The sequence below is a fragment of the Lycorma delicatula genome, chromosome 3, assembly GCF_047948215.1.
Source record: "Lycorma delicatula isolate Av1 chromosome 3, ASM4794821v1, whole genome shotgun sequence".
NCBI classification, from domain to species: Eukaryota; Metazoa; Arthropoda; class Insecta; order Hemiptera; family Fulgoridae; genus Lycorma; species Lycorma delicatula.
The window spans coordinates 72,668,938-72,693,140 of NC_134457.1; the positions used below are offsets into that span (position 1 = coordinate 72,668,938).

The 24,203-nt window shown below is 29.4% G+C and overlaps 1 protein-coding gene across 1 annotated transcript in view; it reads left to right on the forward strand.

Moving 5' to 3' along the window:
* LOC142321684 (zinc-regulated GTPase metalloprotein activator 1-like) overlaps positions 1-19,409 on the forward strand; it is a 443,413-nt gene extending 424,004 nt beyond the window's left edge. Inside the window, exons 12-13 of the mRNA XM_075359968.1 lie at positions 15,098-15,227; positions 16,465-19,409. Of these exons, the coding sequence (XP_075216083.1) occupies positions 15,098-15,227; positions 16,465-16,544 (210 nt within the window). The 3' untranslated portion in view covers positions 16,545-19,409. The remainder of the gene's footprint in view (positions 1-15,097; positions 15,228-16,464) is intronic.
* The last annotated feature ends 4,794 nt before the right edge of the window (positions 19,410-24,203 follow it).

The window sequence follows — 24,203 nt, forward strand, 5'->3', positions numbered from 1 at the left end:
TACTTTTGTATTATGACTATTCAACTGAGCGATTGTATTATGAATTTCATTGACGATAGGATGTAAAGAATGCAAATCTTTTAAAGCTTGGAGAGCACTACACGAATCTCTACAGATAAGGATGTGACGATTTTTTTGACTGAAGGATGTTCAAAGCCATACTGATGCCGTACAGTTCAGCATTGTAGACTCTTGTTGTAACAGCAGGTAGACCAAACACTTAGGTTCTATCATTTACAACAAAAGCGCATGCACCGGCATCAATCTGCATTAACCCATCTGTGTATATTATTAAGTTGTAAAATGTTTGTTGAAAGACGAGAGGAGTTGCTAACTTTTTATTATGTATGGTGAGGTCATAATTAAGATTTATGGGGTCGAGTCTGAGCTGGTGATGGTATCAAAAATGGGGTATCTGGTTTTTTTTCAAATCTTTACGGAAAAAAAAAACATGTTTCTAGTGCGTACAATGAAAATAAAAGCTTGTGTTGGAGAAATCAATTAAGGCAACAATAATAATCGTTGTAGTTTTATTTATGCATGTTTAATTTATTACTGTTTTCATGTTATATAATTACAATTCATTATTTATTTTAATCATTAATTTAAATTTTTTTCTTTTAGAATAAAAAACACTCTTACATAGCGGAAAAAATAAAATTTAAAAATTACTGCATTCGAATATCTTTTTAAAAAACCGAGCATTGAAAAGATCAATTTTTACAGAAAGTTTGACCGGCTCGCGGAAAAAATTTAATTTTGGTTTTTGTGTTTGGTATGTTTTTTAAAAAAATAATATAGAATGACCATTTTTTAACGTAACGAAAACTTAGAATACATTTTATTTTTATATTAATTTGTTTATAAAATTAATAATTGTGCTTATAAAATGATATTAAAATATAATTAAGAGAAAACTTTCTCCATATTGTAGTTAAAAATCAATGAGCGACAGGTAACAGTGGTCGGTAAAATAATTCTGCTACCGTTGAAAATAGGGTTTGAGTTATTTTCAACAAATGGAATTGAATAGAATATAGAGAGTTTAGAGCGGAATCGGCGTGACCCAAGTTTACATCGAAGGGGAAGTTTAATGAGGAAAGTACTGTAGTAAAGGGCTGGGATGCTTTGGGGGAGGAGTATTAAACATTCCTGAGACACCCGCCCGGTTAGGGGTGTGTATATTTTACACTTCCTCATGCGCCACCTTTTATTATCCCTAATATTAAACACATTGGGGGAGGATCTGTATTACGTATTTGTCATTGTTATCGTTATTATTTTAATGATGATTCTAATCTCTTATTATTTGATTCTTATCGTGTCTTTATCTTTTGTTTCGTACTTTACCGTCATTCTAAACCTAAGACATGAATGCCTAAGTTTAATATAATCAATTTTTTCGTATCTAAGAATCATTTTATTCAAGATTCTTTAAGGCAAATTGATTCTATTGATGCGGCCAAAGTTTGTTTTAGAATGAGTACAAAGTGCTATTTTTATCAATAAAGATGATAAATAAAATAAAGGTTAATAGTTAAGCGTGAAAATTTTAGCAAATATTAAATATAAGTATGATTTTATGTGTGTGTGAAAAAACGATATCATAGATATTTAAAAATAAAAATACCCGAATTGTTTTGTATTTTCTTTGCATTCTTTAAGAGCAAAATTAGTGAAAATATTACTTAAGGGTATACTTAAGGGTATTACTATAAGGGTATATATAGATATATATATATAACAGATTTGAATGTTGTGGTACAGTTGGATACCGAGAGAGAAATCTACAATAATATTTAGATTGATTCATTCATTCATTTATAGTGTTCTACCATTATCCTTTGCTAACCTCCTATCCTTTGCTACCTTTATTTCAGCATATTTTCTCTTTTCTATCGTCGGATACGAACCGATGTGTGCATGGTTACGGATCCGATTCGTTCTCACTTACACCACATAACTACTTGAGCGACATGAAACAAAATTATTATAAATTAATATAAAATGCTGAGGAGATTTTTAGGGCCATTTTTCTTGAGTATAATTGAATATTGTGTGTTAGTTTTTGTGATGAAGACATGTAAAAAGTGTACTATTCACACACGCAATATGGTTTAAGTCTCACCCTATTGATTTCGAACGAAACAAAAAACTTTTTGATGCTTTAAAAGAAAGTTTCTCAGTAGTAAAAACAGAAGGTAATGGATGATGGAAGGTGAAGATGATGGATCATGTGTATTCCGTTCGTTATCGTTATGTTTATTTGGGATAAAGCATTACATAAATGCAATAGAATGTTCTGTTGTTATTTTTTTTTTTTTTACAAAAACTGGTGGTTATATTTTGAACACCTTGATAGAATGACTTTTTTGTTCGTAGTGCAAATGCAATACATTTAACAAATAATACTGCGAACATTAAAACTTGAGGAAATGCACATATAAAAGCGATTGCAACTGAAGTTTCAAAAGATAATTATGTTTATGTAGAAATAAAAAGTGACGACATGAATATAAGAAAGACTTTAAGGGAATTACAAGATAGATGTGATTCAGAGCTATCGAATAAAAAGCATTTATTGTTAACAAAAAATACTTTCAACAATGACAATGATTCAGTGATCTGTATCCATACAGTGATTCAGTGGTCAGTAATCTGTATCTATACTATATACTGATGATGGAACAAACATTGCTCATTATTCTGCAATTTTACCTAAACGTTTGAATGTCATTCTTTTGAAACCAAAGTATAGACGAGATGTGAGACCTACTGAAAATTCACATACTGTAGTAACAAATGTTATAAATTCAGAATAAATATACAAAGACAAAAACCCTACAACACCATACTCATTTTAAACCCTGTAAAACATGTTTAAAATGTAAACTAAAAATTTATTAACATTTTCCAGTTTTATTTTTATTTTCATTGAATTTAATGAAAAAAAAAAATATATATATATAAAATGATGAAATATGATATGCGTGAATAGGTAACACTTACTTGGTTCTCCATTTCTCCTGTATAAATACATCATTTTTTTTTATTTATGCATTTGTTTCAGTCTACTTGATAATAAATATTGCTATAAAATTTAGTAACCTTCTCCCGTTTCGTTTTTGTTTTCATTCTGTTGATGGTTGCATCATAATAATTTAAAGGATATAATATTTGATAGATATAAGACTTAGATTTATTTAAAGACTAATAAAGGGACTTTTACTCTATCCTACTATTTCAGATGAAATTTTTGAATTAATAATTGTATAATTATTTGATGTTAATAAAAACTAATATTTTACAATTGTGTAACTGTCCATTTTATTAAAGAATTGGAGGATAGTATCTCACTTTCAAATGAAATAATTTTTAATGAAGTGCAGCAAAAAAATGTGTATGCAATCTAATAGGCGTACAAGGAGGTAATGTGGTGTCCACATCAGATTTTTAAAGCATGGTAGTTGTCTTGGCCATGTTAAAGCACGAGCAGATTGGTATTAGAGAACTGGGAGGGTCGATTCAAAATGAAACTGGATAAGGCCAGGGCAGAGAATAAGAAGATTATTCTAAAATATATTTTTGTTTGCTTTTTTAATTTTAGCATTTTTATTGTTTGTATAATTTGTAACGTCACGAAGAGCAAACTATAAACGATTTTATTTCTTTTATTTTTTAACTTACAGGTTGTTAAAAGATACCTATAAAAGTTTTATATTATTTTTGTACTTTATTAAATTTAATTGAAATGTGAAAAGGTTGGCAACAATTTAAAAATATTAGTTTACTATAAAAACTCTCTTATAAAAAAAATTGTTAAGATGAAAAACGTTATTTCTTCTAGGAAAAAAGTAAAATGAATGTCTTTTACTTATTAGACTATGAGATTAAGATCCTGATTGAACGAAACGAAGTCTTTGAAGAAAGAATTATTTCTGGTAAACAGAATGGACAAAGTAGGCGGCTTTTGTTGGAAAGGGTGAAGCGAAGATATCTACAACAGTAGCAACAATTCCTTTGTGTTTTCCACTTTAGGGATATATTAAAAGCAAAGTTTATACTTTAGGTTTCTTAAAGGGACTTAAATAATTCTTAAAAAAGACCATCGTGAAATAACATTAATGTCTTAAAGATTATCTTTTTTTATCCCTTTTACTATTTCTTATTTTCATTCATAGAATAAAAATGCTTAACATGATAAACATTTATATAGTAAATATATGTTTGTATATCTTTTATACATTCATCTTTTTTTGAAAAAAAAAAAAAATTAACGTAATAGCTTAGTTTATTTATCAATTTAACTTTTGTAAATACTAACATCTTAATTAATGATGATTCATCGGCTTAGTATTTTCTGCGCTTGTGGATTAATTTGTACTGCCTTTTCCATTTTCCGATAATTTCCCAAATATTACTTTCACGGTATATAGTTTGCTTCTGTTATATATTCCGACCGGCCTGACGAATCTGCGGAGAATGGAACATGAAAATTTGTATCGATCAACTGCTTGAAAGAAATCCGCAAGATATGGGAATCGGCATTTGGAATGGAATCTGAGAATATTTTCTTAAAGAAGGCGAACATTTGAACATTTAAAAAGAGACAAGAACATAAATTCGAACTGGAAAGCAACTCGTTTGGGACGTACGTGAGAGAAGAAGAATTGATTAAAATAGTGTTAGGTGGTTTAGATTACGGTGCAAAGAAAATAGACGAGAGGAATAAAAATTGTAGACAATTCAATTGGAAATAGGAAGTATCAAGACTTTAACAGTGTAGCTGGAAACAGAAGATCTGAGAAGCAAGTGGTGCAAGGGACCTGCCTCAGAGGAACCGTATGATGATGAGGATTTTAATTAAGATACTGTAACATTCGTAAATCAGCAGAAGCGAACTTAAGCGGAACAAAGAGAACTGGTAGAAAACCTTGGATGAAGAAAGAAAACCTTGATGAAGAAAGTATAAGGAACTATTGATAATTAAGAAATACTATAAACAGGAACTGCAAACTAGCGAAAGAAGAGTGGATTAAAAAGAAGTATTCACATGTGGAAAGAGAACTGAACATTGGTAAAATAGACGGAGCACACAGGAATGTTAAGGAAAAGGTTGGGATACATAAATAAAAATGTAATAATGTGATAAATATGGTACACCAATTTGTAATACGAAAGGAAAAGTCGATAGCTGGGTGGAATATATTGAAGAAATATACGGAGGAATTAGAAAATGGTATTATAGAGGAAGAAGAGAAAGTCGAAGAGGATGAAAGGGGTGAAACAGTACTGAGATCTGAATTTAAGAGAACGTTAAAAGATTTGAACGGCAGAAAGGCTTCTGGAATAGACGGAATACTTGCAAATTACTGCGCAGTACAGGTGAGGAAGCGATTGATAGATTATACAAACTGGTGTGCAATATTTATGAAAAAGGAGAACTTCTGTCAGACTTAAAAAAGAGTGTTATTGTCATGATACTAAAGAAAGCAGGAGCACATAAATGTGAAGAATACAGAACAATTAGCTTAACTAGTCATGCATCAAAAATCTTAACTAGAATTCTGTACAGAAAAATTGACAGGAGAGTGGAAGAAGTGTTAGGAGAAGACCAATTTGGTTTCAGGAAAAGTATAGGGACAAGGGAAGCAATTTTAGGCCTCAGATTAATAGTAAAAGGAAGATTAAAGAAAAACAAACCAACATACTTGGCGTTTACAGACCTAGAAAAGGCATTCGATCTCGTAGACTGGAATAAAATTTTCAGCATTTAAAAAAATTTAGGGTTCAAGTGTAGGGATACAAGAACAGTTGCTAACATTTACAGGAACCAAACTGCAGCATTAATAATGGAAGAACATAAATAAAAGTAACCGTAATAAAAAAGGGAATCCGACAAGGATGTTCCCTGTCCCCGTTACTTTTAATCTATACATAGAACTAGCCGTTAATGATGTTAAAGAACTGTTCGGAGTAACAGTGCAAGGTGAAAAGATAACGATGCTACGATTTGCGATATAGTAATTCTAGCCGAGAGTAAAAATGATTTAGAAGACATAATGAACGGTATAAATAATGTAGTCCTACGCAAGAACTACCATATGAAAATAAACAAGAATAAATCTAAAGTAATGAATTGTAATAAAAATAAAGAAGATGGACCACTGAATGTAAAAGTAGGAAGAGATTATGGGAGGTAGAATAATTTTGTTATTTGTGAAGTATAATTACTAAAGATGGACGAAACAGGAGCGATGTAAAATGCGAATAAAACAGGCAAAACGAGCCTTCAGTCAGAAATATAATTTGCTTGCATCAAAAATTAATTTAAATGTCAGGAAAACATGTTTGAATGTATTCTTTAAGTAATATGTTTGGAGCGTAACTGAATACGGAAGTGATACTTGGACGATCGGAGTACCTGAGAAGAAAAGATTAGAAGCTTTTGAAATGTGGTGCTATATGAAAATGTTAAAAATCAGGTGGGTGGATAAAGTGACATGATGAGGTGTTGCGGCAAATTGATGAAGAAAGAAACATTTGGAAAAATATAGTCAGAAGAAGAGACAGACTTGTAAATTGGAATTAAACTTGGAAAAAATTGTGCAGGCAGACAACGTTTGGAATATGTAATTGTTAGTTATGTAGGTTGTAGGAGGTATACCGAAATGAAACGACTGGCACTAGATAGGGAATCTTAGAGAGCAGCATCAAACCAGTCAAATGACAGAAGACAAAAGATAAATATATAAAATTATTTATCTGTTTATGTTTCATGATAGTTATTATTTATTGGATGAAATATCGTTCTTTGTTGTACCATTTATCAGTTGATTGATATCTATTTTGTAAAATTCTCTTTCAGATGGCAACTCTTTAGAGAATATATATATAGTGTTGTGTACACCACTCATTCGACGCGAACTCAATGCTAGGGTGCGCGATAACAATGCGCCCGCTAAACCTTTGATCTTTTAATTAAAATGTGATCAATATTGTTTGGCGCGGCGAGAAAAGGGCGCTAATTCCGTTCCTGTTGACTCCATTCAACCTCCCTCCCGTGTAACTCCTCTACACCCTGTCCTACTCTTACTCTAATTGAATCTTAGTTTTTGCTATGCGGGCCGCCTAATCAAGGAATTTCCCTTCGTATTACAATCATGATTATAAGCCTATAAATAAAACCCGATCGGTTTTTTTTTCTTTTTTGAACATTATTTAGTTTGTATTACGTTTGATGAAATCTTTTTTATCACTGTCATCGAAGTTTGTTGTGATTTTTTGGTACTAAAAATTTAAGTAATTTTAATCTTTATGATATAGCTTTTTGTTTAACTTAATTTCCCACGGTATATAAAATGAGGCGTATATTTACCTACAACTTTTTAAACTTAATTTAAAGTTATGGAAATATTGATAGTTATAGGCCATTAGAAATTTTTGTTGTAGGGAATACAGTTATATGTAATACGTATTTGGTTTTGGTAAATAAATTGTAACCTACGTGTTGTCATGGGCTGTCAGATAATCGATTAATCTAAAATATATTCTTGTAATCTCTGGATATTTTTTGTAGCTTTTGTAGGTTTTAGTAGGTAGCGGCATCTCTTGTTCACGTAATGAATGTACTTACTGCATTTCTGTTGCTGGAGAATTTGTTGATATTCTACTGCACTTTAGGATTGAGCCTTATTAGTGATGGTCTCCGGAGGTAGATTTACTAGATAAGCACTTTAGTGATCATGCTTATTGTGCAGCTAGAATATTGTTTTAAACGTTTCCGCTCAATTTTATTCGATTATTAAAATACCTCAATTCGAGTGAAAGTCGTGCAGCTTTTTTAAATATATTTATGTACATGTTCTTGCGATTATAATAATTTATTAAAAAAACGAAAACCGATGAAACGCTATACTGGAAATGTGAACTTTATTATGTTATAGTGATGTGATAAGATATAATTTTTACTTTCCTGGCGAGTGTTGCTAGAATTGCTATATTGAAGAGGGAAAAGAATGATGAACGTATCAAAAATGGATTATCGGGCTTTAAGCAAATCTTTACGTTTTAGATTCCAACTAGTTCATCTAGGCCAATGAAAAACATATGTATTTGGGTGCGTACATATGTACGAGTACTAAGGGTGATGACTTGAAACATTTTTTATTTTTTCACTCTGAATTTACTTAAAATAATTTTTAACTTCAAAAGAGTTCAAAAACACAATAAAAAAGTGACTTTTAATTTCGGCTACTACCTTTTAAAGAGAAAACATCGTAAAAAACGATCAGAAAATCAATTTCAGCTACCGTGCCAAATTACACTGTATTCCTGTTCATTTTAGTTTTAAGTTTCCGATCTCTATTTTAAAATAAGAACATGTAAATAAAAATAAGCTAAAACGTAATGGAAAAAATTCTTTGTAAAAAGAACATTTTCTAATTAATCTATTTAGAAAATAAAATATTATAAAACTGAGATTAGCTCTGTTTAGAGATAAACAGTAAGATAAATGGTTTATCTAAACTGTTTCTAAAAAATAAAAATGGTAGCCGAAAACTAATTTACTTATAAAAAACGACCAAACTTTTTCCATTCTTGTTAAAAAAATTCTTTTTTCGTATATAATACCCCAAAAATAATAAACAACTTAATAAAAATAAGAGAAACCACTAAAACCGCAGAACAAAACAAAAAACAATTAAACGACATCATAAGAAAATTAAAAGATTACTGCTATAAAAAATAAAGAAGATGTAGCGAAACTTGCACCAAAAAACGAGTTAAAAATTTTAAATCTCTAGTATTTTACAGAAAATTTACAAAAACTTAGAAGATAAAATAAAAGAAATAATTTTAAAATCTAATCTTCTAAATGACAATTTAATAACAAATACTGGAAAAATAAATTATTGCAAAGGAGAAAAGAGAATAGAAGCATTTAAACATAATGTTTCTGATATTTTTAAAGATAATATAATGTTAATGAAAGTTTTTCCTGAAATATGCGGAGAAAAAGATACAAAAAATTATAAAATTACAATTAATAAAAATTATTTAGATATTACTAATTTTCTTGTTAGAAAGGAATAAACGCACCATTGTTAAATGTTTTAATCCATTTTCCTTGGATCCAAAACCAATCAAAACAACAAATAACGACGAAAAATAGACAATAATTTCCAGGAAATTAGAGCTTTTATAGATAAAGAGATTTCTTCGCAAAGGATGAGAATACAAATTTAATGGGAACTAAAAGACAAAAATTAGAATAAAAATATATAATTTAAATTGCCCTTATTACCAATTGAGATTAGTTGATTGTTCTTTCGAGGGACTTTATGTATTTTTACGAGAAAATAAGGGAGAGTTAGAAGAAGAAAATATTTACCAATGGACACGGATGTAACAATATTTTTCTGGAATTTTTTCCAAAAGAGAAATGGAACAATGTTTGTATTTAAAAGGATTTAGACTCGGAAGAAATATAAACAATAATAGAGAATTTATAAGCGAAAATGATTACGAACTATTTGACCTAACTTCTTCGCCTTATATTTGTGATAACGATGATTCTGTCAGGCAAAGACTATCTTTTTTGGCTCTATAATAATATTAAAACAAAAGTTTACAACAAATTAATTTGCCAATTTTCTTCCGCTTCTGTTACACCTATTGGGAACCATATTATGGATTTTATCGATCGTCCGGATAAAAACCTGGAAAAAGTATTTAGAAATAAACATCCGATAGAACCTGGAATAACAAGATTAGAAACAAAAAATTATTTAGAAAAAGATGGCTAATACAGCCATGTGGAAAATTTAAGAGAATCATTAGATTTTTGGAAAATTTTTTTTAAGCGAAATTGAACGCCACTTTATTCTGTGTGAATAAATAATAAATAATTGGTGAACATTTTTAACTCTATAACAAGCATTTGTATTTTTTGTTATATTGAAGAAATTATTTTAGCATATTAGTGAAATCTTTTATCTAAGAAAATAGCATCATAAACTTTACAATATAATAACGAAACGGAAAGAAAAAATGTATTAAAATTTGCCATTAAGCATTTGCTTATAATAATAATATGTACATATGTAGTAGAAATTACAAATGTAGATAAAGAAGAATTAAAATACAATTTAGTTGTCGGATAAAAAATGAAATTCTTATTTACAAGAGAAAAATAAAACCAGAAAAGAAAGATTTAAATTTAAGCGATGCCAACAACAAAACATGATAAACCACAAGATTTTTGAAAACTATCAACTATAATTATGCATTAGATATTTTTATAGAGAGTGCCAGTACCAGTTAATAAAAATGTAAATATTTTACAATTAAACGCGGTATTTTACAAGAAATTGAAAAGTTAAAGAAAGTTTAGAAATTTTGCTTGGAAAGAAGTGTTGGAAAAGTACAAAGAACTAGTTAATTTACTACGAGAAATCACCATACGAAAGATATGTAATAAATTCTATAAGCGACAGACAAGAACAAGAAATTCGCTTAGATAAATGTAAAAATTTTATACTTATATTATTAGTAATATTAGTAATAAATTTAGAGACAAAGTATCCTTATGTTCTAGACCATTTACAAAAAGAGAAAAATAACAGAAGAAATCAAAGGCGAATATAAGAATAAAATAATATCTTAGGTTTATTTAAATTCAGAAGAACCAGACATTTTTGCAGAAGAGAGAAAGAGTGGAATATGCAAAGAAAATGCAAAAAGAGGCGTTTTAAAGAAAATCGTTTAACAGTTCTTAGACCGAATTATAAGTTACGATTTAGAGAAAAGAAGAAGTTTTGGATAATTTGTAGAAATTTTAGCAGCGACCTTATTATATCACAGATATAACAGTAAACGAAGCACGGTTCAAAAATTACAAATATAGTAAAGTTCACCACAAATAATGAAAAGATTTTCGCTAAATTAGAATTAAACAAAGAACTGGAAACTCAAGAAAAAACATTAAAATTATTATCCGCTAAACGAAGACGAACTACCTAAACCTGTAATTTGCACAAAATTTGATTTTTTAGACCATTAGTTCAAGTGAGCGATAATGCCCTCTTGTGGTCGCTGAAGGCGTTCGGGGGGGGGGGGGCGATAGAAGATCCACAGAAAATTGGGGGCGTTCAGGCGGTCTAGGAAGATGATGGCTTCCTAAAAAGGTAAAAATTATTTTTTCCTGATGTTTCAAAGTAAAATGTAAGTTTCAATTCAGAATAGGATAGGCCACTTCTAAAAACAATAATTGCAATTGTTGTTTTTAAGAGCGCATTTTAAAAACAGCAATTGCAATTATTATTTTTAAGAAATGGTAAGTTTAACAATTTTGGGAGGGCGCTAGAAAATTTTTGAATCACAATGTGGGTGGTGGCGTAAAATTTTGAGCTTTAGAAGAATATAGAACTTATACAATTACTTTTCATTTACCTTAGATTATAGGAAAGAAAAAGATACATTTTTAAAATAGAAGAAAGAAAAGAAGATTTTTCTGTTTCTGATTATTGGTTTGAAAAAGAAATGAAAAAATTAAACGATATAGAAAAAGAAGAAATATAATATTTAAATTTAAAATTAAAACACTTACACCAAAAACGACTACAACAAAAAAGAAAAATTTAAATGCAATTTAATATTATGTGAGTATTTTTTAAATCCAAGTTGGATTTAAAATGCACAACAGAAAAAACCTCTCGTTAACGTTTTTGTTAGGTGTTATTTTTTGTAGTACTTTTTAACACTTTTTTTTAGTACATTTTTTAGCTTATTTAGAAATAAAAATATTAAAACATTCACAATTTTCCTTCATTTCCTCGAATTCTTCTGGTTTTAATATGATAAACATTGACTTTGCATAACCACTGTTACATTCGTCGGAATGTTCTAACCTTTTTCGTAAATTTTTCCCTCTATACAGTCGCAAGATAAAAAGTTCTTTCTATTTTTTTTTCCATTTGTCTAAAACAAGAACAATTTTCCACGAGTTCTTCTAACGGCGTAATTCCTTCTAATGAAATTTTATCCATTACTTTATCGTAATTTATATTTTTATTTTTCCATTTGTAGATATTTCAAACATTTTTTTGTTATTTATATCTAATCCCATGTTATTTATCTCGTTTCTTAACCAATTACAAACCATGTGAAACCATTTTTTCTTTTGTTTGTTTTTCCGGAGGGTTTATATACATATCGCCCAAAACTTGGGAAATTAATCCATAAAATTCAAAGATTCTTCCTTCTAATTTTCCTTTCCATATTTTTATAAGGATACTCGGTAAGTTACTCCATAAATTGTTTGCTTCTTCCAAGGATATCATTTTATTTTAAACAAATTAATTATTTAACAAGGTTCATATTTAACAGATTTTAATGGTTACACTTTGGCCGTTAAAGAAATTTTTAATCGACTTATTTTTGGGGAATCTTTCTATAAGAACGCAATTATTTTACCACGTAATTTAACGAATTAATTAGGCAACAAGGAACATGACAAATTTCTAATTTAAAAATTTATTTCTAGCGGGGAAAAATAGTTTGCTATTATTAGGATCACTTAGTAATCTCGTGTAATAATGCATTATATAAAATCTATTTTTAGTGGCTATCTATTCATATTTTCCGTTTATGCAATTGTTTTTTCTAGAAATTAATGTTACATGTTAGTAGAATTTTCCTAATTAAATCACGTTTTACCGAAGTTATAAATACTGCTTGTAAGCAAATTCCTTTTATTTTCTCTCTTTTAATTCGACATTGTGCAGATGTTTTGCGCTAAGATTATGTTTCAATTTGTTTTTCCAATTCAGATTTGGAAAACAAATGGTGTTAAAAAACGCGACTCAATAAAAGATCTTGTATAATTTTGAAATCTTGGCTTATGTACTTTAAGTCGAGTCTTTACATAATCTTAAGTATATTAAAATGCACCATATATATATATATATATATATATATATATATATATATATATATATATGCACCATATATTTCTTTAAATATGTATGAGGAGGAAAATCTATCTTTTCCCAAGTGTTCTATTTTTTAGAACGTACTTTTAGTTACATATTTAATTTTTACATAATTATTTTCTCGTGCTGTTGCGCAATTGATTTGCAGAAAATTAAGTCTTTTTAATTATTTAATGATTGCTTATTTATCTCGATAAAAAAATGTTGAGATTAAAGTGTTTTATAATGGTTTATTATTTTTTATTGAGAGGAATGTGTGTAATTATTTCAGATAAGATGACACTAGCTACTTTTAATACCTTGTTTTTCCTCTGTAAAACAGCGTTTAACTTTTCTTTGTACTGATAAGTGCAATAACGATTTTTGCAATTCAAGTCATTTTGATCAAAATACTTATTTCAGACATTGAATATTTTAGTTATGTTTATTCTATTCTGCTTTATTGGCAACTCATTTGTAAGTGTTTATATTAATTTCCATTACATTTTATTAATTTTCTTATTTTTAAAGTTTTCGAGTTATTTTAACTACAAAATCCTATAGAGTTTCTTATGGTAACAGTGCGCAAGAAAAATTGTGGAAAACTACTTTAACTGAAATTGAGCTGTTACTACGTGGTATAACAAAAAAAAAGTTGCAGTATTGCATTTACATTGAATTTTTTAAGTCAAACAGAAGAGATTCTACAGTTGGAATCCATTGAAGATAAGTACTACACTTTCTAGAATAAAAAGTCGGATTAAAAAGGTACCTTTATGTATACCACGAGCAAATATAAAATATATTCATTGTTTAAAAAATGTGTAAAACCCATAAGCATATGTGGAAACCCACATAAACAAATTAAAGAAAGAAACAAACAAACAAACTTACATAAGGACATTGCTTAGAAACACCACCCGTAAATCGAATATCTTGACTCCCCCAAAAAAATGAATAAAAATACCAAAATACAGAAAATTATTTTAGTTTAAAATTTCATGTTTAAAATATTCATTGTCATCGACTGTTTAAGTCGTAAACATATTTAATGGAATCGTTAAAAAGATGATTCCTTTCTTTAAAAAAAAGAAAGAGTTTTTTGAGCGTTTCTTCCAAGTTATTATTCAAGGCCAAAAATATATTTCATTATCTAAAACGAACTATTGTTTTCTGGTGTTAGAATGTCAAAGTTTGCTGATATTTAAGGTATACAATATAAAGGAAGTTAACAATTTAGGAGGTTTTCTGAATGCAGGAAATTTTCCAATAATATACGCACTGCATTTTTTGTCATTATCTGAGTAAAAGTTTATTAAATGTTTAATTTTAGTAGCTGTCTTCTTATTAATAAAGATACCGTATAATAATTTGATGACGTTTGCACATTTACTCTTTGTTTACTTTGTCTTACTCTTTGTTTTAGGGTAAATGGTATTGAAAAAATTCAAGTACAGCTACTAGCGATTTTGCAAGAATCGTGAAAACCTTGTATTATGTCGATACATGTAGGTATCGACATAAAGGAATTTTTTGCACATTAGTCGTGAAATATTTTTGTAACAGCGCTTCGGAAAAATTGTCAGTATGGACATGATTCGTCGGCTTGCTGAATTGAGTGTTGACGGCAATGAAAAACGAATGACAAAGAGAAAACGGACAATTTTAAAGTTTCTTCTATGATTTACAATTAAACTGGGAAATATGAACACTTGGATATATAAAAAGATGCAAAAATTTCCAATTTTTTTAACGATTCATTTGGGGATTGTCCAGTTATATATTTAGATTTTAAACAGTTAAGTGGAAGAAGTTGGGAGTCCTTTATAAATAGTTTTAGAGATATGGTGGAAATAACATATTCTTCGCACAAATTCTTACTGAAGACTATTTGTTTTGATGAAAAAGAAAGAACTACATTTAACCGTTATTATAACCCGATCGAAGTGTTTATTTTAATTCTCTCCGATTAAAACGTATGGTAATGTATAAACTTTTTATCAGAGTTTTTTTACTTGTATTTCCAAAAAAAGGGTGATTGTGTTCATAGACGATTTTTCTTCTGCGATTTATTATTATTATTTTATCTGTATATGTTTTACTTGTTTTTTTCACTTTTTTAGGCTTTTTTATGGCTGAGTGGAGAGAATAATAAGGCAGTCCTTGTTCAAGCAGTTTACGACACTTATGATATAATTCCTGTGCCTTCGCCGCCTTTAGATGATCATATACCTTCAGCATTTGTATTTATTGGTACGGTTATTATAAATTAAATGGTCTTTTCATTACGTTTCAGTTTATCATAATAATTAGTTGTATGCTTCTGATGTACTGCATATCACACTCTTGATTATTATGCTCCGTCATTTTAGTCTTTATTATTTTTCATTTTTCTCTTTCACCTTCTTTGTCATTTTTTATTTCTTCTTCATTTCAATTAACCTTACAATATATGTTGTTTTTTTTTTTAATCATAATATGATTTATTTAATTTTGTATAGTCATCAGTTCATCAAATCAGATCTGAAACCTGATCAAACAAACCTTTTTTACTGATAAAAATCTCTAATGTGTCAGATCTCTAATATGTCGTCTCTAAAATTAAGAAAAGTGATTTTACACGAGGTTTCGTATTTATCCCCCATTCTTTTCTTATGTTTTTTTCTTTTCTCTTTAATATTCCCTCTTCATCACTTATGTTTTGTTACTCTCTCTCTCTCTCTCTCTCTCTTTATATATATATATATATATATATATAGAAAATATAGATATAAATTTTCGAAAAACAAACAAAGTCCTTATACTGGTTTATATTCCATGTAATAGTACTATTAAGGACAACTTCAAGGTATCTTCGTTTGCGTTCGTTCTTGTTCGTACGTGGTAGGTAAACCGACATTAAAAATTTTTATTTTCTAATAGTAAAAATCAACTCTTAAATTTTTATTTCTTAAAAAAAACGTATTGTTTTTAATTCTAGTTTAGAGTATACCCAAGGGTAATTTAAGTATGACTGCGTGGTCAAGTTAACTTAGTCTTTTTGATAGATCGGTAGCGACTCAGCCTTTTATTGAAAAAACCCCTTGTTCGAATCCCGATCAGATATGTAATATTTTATACGCTACAGTGAAAACATTTTCACACTGTATTTTCACGCACAAGATTTGAGGTAGTATTTGTGAAATACGCATGTAAAGTAAGTCGATTTCCGTTTTACCAGATTTTTCTTAATAATTTAGATCACGTTAATATCAAATTAATAGACAAATTATCTGTCTACCTATTTGTACGCCCTTGTAGTTTAGTTTTATCTTAAAATTCGGTTGAAAATTTATTTTTCGATAATTTAAACTCTTATACTTTTATACTTGTAATACATTACTATATTTGTTGCTCATAGTTTATAATGTTCTTAAAAATAATTTAAATGAATTATAATAATATTTTCAGTTTTTGCTATAATAATCTTTTTTTGTGTTTGTTTCTTTAGGTAAATTTTTAGAACGTCACTCTCTGGAGACTCTATTGGATTCATGCAATTATCAAAGGAGCATTGACAACCAGCACTGATATTTACACATTTTAGGTACATACTGAAAAAATGAACGTCACATGTACGAAAGGCATTTATAATGTTAATAAATGTGAAACATATTACGAGCGTGGAGATTGTGTTTTAGTAATAAGTTCTTAAAGTTTTTACTTAATATTCTTTAACTGATTAGTTTGTGTTACTAATATCAGTTGATATTCATTTGATTTATTTTACAGTAAAAGAAATTAAATTACGAGTGTTTATCTTCTATCCAAACGATCCTTAATTGGTATAATTAGAACTCTAATTATTATTCTATTACGTGATTAATCGTCGCGATACTATAGAAAAATAATTTATCATACGACATTGCTTTTTGAGTTGCCTGTCGCTGCCTTTGGTAGATAAAATATGAAGTACTCAGGAGATATCCATATCAAAAAATTAGCATAAATACTTTTGAGTAGCCGTTTGAAAATTAAATAAATCGCCAAAACTTAAAACTTATTTAAGTATCTTAAAATTCAGCGTATTAAATAAGAAAATGAGCAAATGAATGCTCTGATCTGACGTAACACGAAATCTATTTTACTGAATGTTTTAATAGACTTTTTACATAGAGATAAACACACGACCTGTGAAATAAACATAGGAGGAGTACGTAAACACGTACCACATGCGTGGTTTAAACGAATAAATTATTTGCTGTTTTGAAAAAAAAAAAGATCACGTCTGTGTTCTTACCTTACTTTGGCTTCATTTCTTTCCTTACTATTTAATTTAATACTTATGCAGATTTTCCTCATCGTGATGAAGATGTGTAAATATCAAGACAAAACGATCGTCTGCATGTAAAAATAACAGTTTTTGTCAATCGTAAATTTTTCATACCGTACGAGTAGAATAGTATACGGGTTACTGTTTATTTAGTAATTTTTGTTTCCATCTATAAATGATGTTATTGTTCGGTTTGCTGTATATTGAATTGCGTGTTTGTTCCTCTGTATTATTACATCGAATTTCTAGTAATTCGACAATATAGATGTAGTAGACCTACTGTAAGATAGGGATGTTCTCCGGATCAATAAGCGTAGATGTGACACATCGGGTGGTAACCGAGTGGGTGGTAGTAACCGGACGTTGTCGAATATAGTGTTTGCCGTGTGTAAGGTGCGGTGAAGTGTAGATGCTGGTAGGTGAAGTCGTCAAGTATGTGGAATGAACAGCGGCGTTGCTCGGCACACGAGGTCCGAGTTGGAATTGAGCGCATTCCACTTCCTCTTGGTTAACTCGCTGCAATTGCTAATGTACACAAAGGCTCGCTCTGACGATCCTCCCTGTGGAAAGTTTACGTTCAATCAGTATCCGTTCTGAAAACATCGGATACTTTACCGTATCACTCGATTTTTCATGCTTTTATTTAAAATTTGTTTTTACCATAAGCCTAGAAATTACTGTTCACTTTATTAAGTTATTATTATCAGTTTTAATTTATATTTTTGTCAGATTTATTTTGCGCAGATATGATAATTGAAAAAAATCATATCTTACTTAAGATTAAATAACATGTGATGATTGTTAATTAGGCTAGATATAATCTTCTTATCGATTGAGTTATACATTAGCTGATCGTTTTATATAGTATTTATAGCTCACCAGGAAAAGCGATTTGTGTAGAGGAGAAACGAAGAACTGTCACGAGAAAAGTCGCGGGAGTCAATAAGTGACAACGCATCTGGCTTTCTTCACCACACACCAATTAGCAATCCATATGAGAAGCAGAGGAATAAGTGTTTGATTCTCGTTATCTTATCGAATCCTTTCGGGGGACCGTATTTAACAGATGAACTTTATGATCGTATGATGCAGCTTAAACGAGCAAATTTCTTCGTATAATCTGCATCATACAGTTTATTTTCTTTTCTCTTCTAGAAGCAGTGGGGGAACTTAAGAAGGTGAAGATTTTTAGCCTTACAAAAAAAAAACCTTTCCATATTAATGACTAGAATGACGAATGGGGTTTTGGAATATGTTATTAATATATACTTTTTATATTGATACTAAAAGTGAAGACATTCATCAAAGAGGAATCTGGTTGAACAATTTGTAATTTAGTTTGATAATTACCTACTTTAAAAATGTGATACGTAAATTTTTTTCCTTAACCTTTCCCGGACCCTGTTCTCTAATGAAATATATTTGCAGGAGAATAATTTGTTACAGGAAAAAATATTTATTAATCAATTATCTGCTGCTCTTATCGTCAATAAAAACAACTTTTTCGAGGAATCATAGACAGGACCGGTGCCTATTGATTTAATAAATCTTTAAAGCACTCTTTTGGGTAGGTTATCTCCATTTTATAGTCCGTATGTCGATAGACTTTCTCATTAACTATTGCTTTCCTTATCATTGATACCATCTTTGGTAGTATTCTTTGGTTTTGTTTAAGCGTTCACTGAATCTATAGGTCTAATAAAAGTGGGATACGGAAATTTTTAATGATGTATTTTGGTATTTGTGTGATTCTGTGAAGAACCAATCCTTTAAGTTTCCTATCGTTAACCGTAGAAAAGCTAATTGTAGAGCTGAGATGCTTATCCGTTAAGTACAGTGCTGTTAATCTCTCCTAATGCTTATTTACATACAGGTTCACAGTATGTCGTATCCCTCTTTTAAATTTAATTCTGGGTCAATAATATCGTTGTTCTTTGATACCATAACGTTTATTATATGAAACTGTTACTTTTTGATATCGTGAAAAATACACGAAACTTAGATGCGTATGTCGTTTTCTCTTAATTTATAATATAAAGTAGTTCGTTACCTTTTGTGAAATATATTTATTATGTTGTTTTTTTAATGTCTATTCTGGCATTTTATGTGATTTCTGTTGTATAATTTAGTAAATTATTAATTGTATTTAAAAAAAAGATTTTGAAAAATGTTTGGTTTAATTTTACTTTTGTTTGTTTTTCCTTTGAAATATAAAAAGAAAAATTATGTATATTTTTAAATAGAGTAAGTTAAATCGAGTTAAAAAAAGTGTTTTGAATAGCTTAAGCTCGCAGCATTTAATTTGAATGTTTAAACGAATTTTTTTTTACATTGTAGTTTCTATTTTTATTATGATCAGAAAGAGATGTGTTTGTTCGGTGAGTAGCGAGTATATTCAGCGAGCGGATCGTTGCAATGCGTCCTGTTATTACTACGGGGCTGTCGTCGCGACGCTTCAGTGAACGTTGCCTGGGCGCCGCCGTGGTCTCCTCTTAATGCCTGTATTATTCCAGCAACAGACGAGTTTATGTGCCTTCCATAAACTTCCCCGGTCGGGTGGTTTTATGGAAATGTTCGCATCGTTGAACGCCAACCTTGATAAAACAGTTCCTTCTATTATTATTATTGCAATCCTTCCTCCCTTCCTACCCGTACTATCTCGCTCTGAATATTATTATTGTTGTCGCTGCGTTATGTTGTCATTCCGTTGTCAGAGGAATCTCTATATTGGATTTCTGCGCTCTAGTTGCTATTACACAGGTAGGCACACTGTTATCTCTCAACGTTTCCCTGAATGTATATACATAAATTCGTCCTGTATATAAAGTTTTCTCTATTGATATTACACTTTCTCTTTATACACTTGTCGCCTGTTTTTGAACATAATTTAATGTAATGAAAACATCCATCATGTTTTTACTTCCCTTTTGTGTCATATTACTGTTATTATTTTATAGCTATTCTTTTTTTTTTTAATTTTACATCAAAACATATTTTCTAACAATAATATTATTTATAAACGCCATGGATAATAAATAAAAAATTGGGTAGTATTCTTTATGATGGTATTATAGACCGTTTTGTTTTGTTTTCGACATAATAGGAGTAGCAATGTTTTGGTTACTGTGTAAAAGAAGTTTTTTCATAGAATAAAGGTAACTGCTTAGTTAAAATATATAATTTTTAGTTTAAACTTGTATTAATTGTAACATTTTCATTTTATCGGTTTTTATTAAATGTATTCCTTTGTTTTTTCCGATTATGTGTTTTATAACAATTCGATCTAAGCTGACCAGTTTTAATGAAATTCTTGTACCTTATTTAGATTATTTTTGATTTATCAATTTCCGGAAAATATACGAGAAAATACCTAACAGATTTATCTTGAGAAGAAGGGTATCATTTTTTAGGAATAATTCTTTATTTTATTGGTTTTAAACCTAAATAAATTTATAATTAGTATTTTAAACTTTTAACGGTGCTGACATATATAGAAAAACAGAATTATTGACTTATTGGTCATTTCTGATTTAATTGTATTCTAAATTATTTAAAAGGACGATTGCAAAGAAACTGGGGATATATTAAGCCCTTTTGAGAAGGATATCTATACCGCTTAGATTATCTATATATATTCAAGAGAAGACAGATACCCACGTACAGGATAGCTTCATCTGTAATTCAACCACCCCTATCTATTTGGTTTCTGACCGTAATGTAGTTGTATATCTTCAATGCAATGTCTATTTCCCTTTTTCTTTGTAATTTTAAGCCGGTAGCTAGTTATAGATAGAACCGTCTGCCGGTAACTAGATATTAACTGAGATTCATTTCTAAAATGTTGGACGAACATGAAGGAATGAATCCATTAAAAACACCTACGGGATTTCAAAATGTAAAACTATAAAAATAGAACCAAAATAAAAAATGCATTACTTCCTGACTATTATAATCTTTCGTCCTGCCTTTTTTTGTAATTAGATATTTCGCTTTATGGTATACTTGAAGAATTTTACAACAAACATTAACTATATACCCTACTCTTAATCAAATATGTATGAAAGAGCGTCAAATGTTCAATCTTTCCCTACTATTGAATATTTAATTTAATTTTTATGCGTTATCGTAGGCATTTCAAACTTAATTTTTTTTCTGAGAAGCCTTTAGAAAATCAGAGTAGCATTTCGAGATTTACCTTCACGATCCCTGATTTTCACAGAGCCTACATGAAGATCGTAGAGAATATTTTTTTAGCCTGTAACCGATGATTTTCCTTGAACTGTTAACGAACGGGCTGTGACCCTCCACATTAATTCACACAGAAATAAGGCGGAGTATCAATTTGGAGTTTCCGTTTCTCTGAGAAATGGAGAAATGTCTGCATCGAGATCTACTGACCATGATCCACGGACCATGTCGTATCTTCACCGCAGTGCTTCTATCATTTTTTGTTTTGCGAAGCTAGCAAGGAAGGAGATTATTATTTCTCCTAACGTAGATGTATCTCCTAACATAAGTTAGATAGTATATCTCCCATCTTCTGTTTAAATTTGTAAGAGAGCCTTCAGATCAAGTGTGGTATATCCCGACAAAGCATAGAGTGTAACGAGAGTATTCACTATAGAATCTAAAAACCAAACTTAGCGTTATCCTTTAAACACGAAGGAGAATCCTGTTACAATCAGCGCAACTTAGCTTATCGGTTAAAAGGTAAACTCCATGCCGATTCGTTAAAACTTGATGTAATCTTCTGGTAAAATGTAGATCCTTACTTCAAGACATTAAATGCGAAGTACCACAGAGTATACTGTCCTTGGTCCCTCGCTTTTCTTTATTAATGACCTGGCTTAAAATCTTGAACCACTCATTGTTACCCTTCTCTTCAGATCACACAACTGTACCTATAATTCGAAAATAATTATTCCAAAGAACTTGAAAATTCTACGATTGTAAAATAATTTTAATTACTATAAGACTGTGACATCTTATTTTAAATCTGGATAAACTGTTGCTTTCCCAGGTCGATCTAAGATTGTTAATGCCATGGATAGTATTTCCGTAAATGATGATGATGATAATAATAATACTTGTCTCGCCCATAAAATGAAGTTTTAGGGTTTTACTTGATGACAAATTCTTGGGATTTAAAATTATTTAACAGCTCTTTTCACCAGTTTATTATTATTTTCTTTTAAATTAAACTATTTTGTTTTACAGAAACTATATTATTTTTTGATTAAAAAAGAATCAGTCAGAATTTACAGAGAGTAAAATTTTCTCAAAATAGAATAATTTAGATTCTTAAACCGAACTGAAGATTTTTTTCTAAAACAATAGGGTAAATAAAATTAAATATATGCCAACCAACAATTTCATCCAGGCAATTCTATTATGATTTCACTATTGAAACTTTAAAGAAATAAATTATTGTATTTAAACTATTTTATTATTAAAATATTAACATTTGCTTTTAGTAGCTATTACGTTCTATTTTTATTTATTTTTTCTAAAGGTTTTTATAATGGCCACAGTGGAACTATTGAAAAACGTAAACAATATTCTTGTATTACTATTCCTTGTGATGGATGTTTAAAATATTGTGTTGATTTTGTTTTTATTATTATTTTTTTTAGTAATCTTATTTCAAGATGTTTCATGTTGAGTTATGATATTTGTTTTTTGTACAAATAACACGAGGTAAATCTTGTGTTAATAAGTTTCCCGGTGTTGAATCGAAGATTGTTTGCTTGCTTTCTCATGTAGGTTGCTCTCCTCATATTGTGTTTGTGTTGGGTGGGTTTAGACACCGTTTATTAATATGTTTTGCCAAGAGTAATAATGCGCCCTCATTAGCCGGATTGTTTAACTTGGCCGCTCGGTAGACATAAGACACCCGTTTCTCTTACACTAAAACTAACTCTCTAACGTATTTCCGACTGCCGCATTGCAGTTGAATATTGTCTAACACCTGATGCAGTTGTCAATACTTTTACAGTTTGATTAAGAAAAGAAAAAAAAACTTTGGAACTATTTCATTATTTATAGTTTGTAAATCTAAGATTTTATCTTTCCATCGGTCTGACCATTTTTTTCACATTGTACGTTTGGGTTTCATTCGCAACTGAAATAAATTTGCTCATCATCTCGATTTGCTTCTCTGATGACAAATCATGCAAAAATGACTGAAAATAAAAGAAAAATGTGGATGATTATCTTATCTGTTACTGAAATTGTAGCCATATTTTAAGAAAAATAAATCGCAAATAGCCTTTCGGAACTCATAAAGAAATAGTTTTATTACATTAATTTTATTACATTTATTACATTAATTATTGTATTGAATACAAGGAAAATTATTTAAGGATTAAAATTTTGGATACCCGGTTCTTTTTAACATTTAATTCCGATTTGTTAAATAACGCTGTATACTTAAAACAGCAAATATAATAATTGCAGTTTTGGTTCATTTAATGTAAATCGACGGTAAATACAGTTAAAATTTTTTTTGTTAATTTTTTTTAACGGTTGTTATTTCAAATCTTATTGAGAAAACATATTGTGTCTATAACAAAAAAATTAATTTAATTTTCAGAAAACTGATGTAGTAAAGTCTATGAAAAATAAAATAAATCAAATTTTTATTATAAAAACAAAACAGAACTTAAAAAAATGTATGAATTTATAAAACTTAAAAACGGCTGTTTTTAGTACAACAAATTTAGGCCTTTGAGAAATTAGGTTGAAATTATTACCATACAAAATTAATTTTGAAGCATTAATTTTGTATGTTTCAAAATTAATTTGAATATTATTCATTTTTGCTGTACAATTGTTAGTACGTGTTAATAGTAAACGTTACTAGATTTATTTGTTTTTGATAACATTTAGATTGTAATTATTGTTGAGGATAAAGTTAT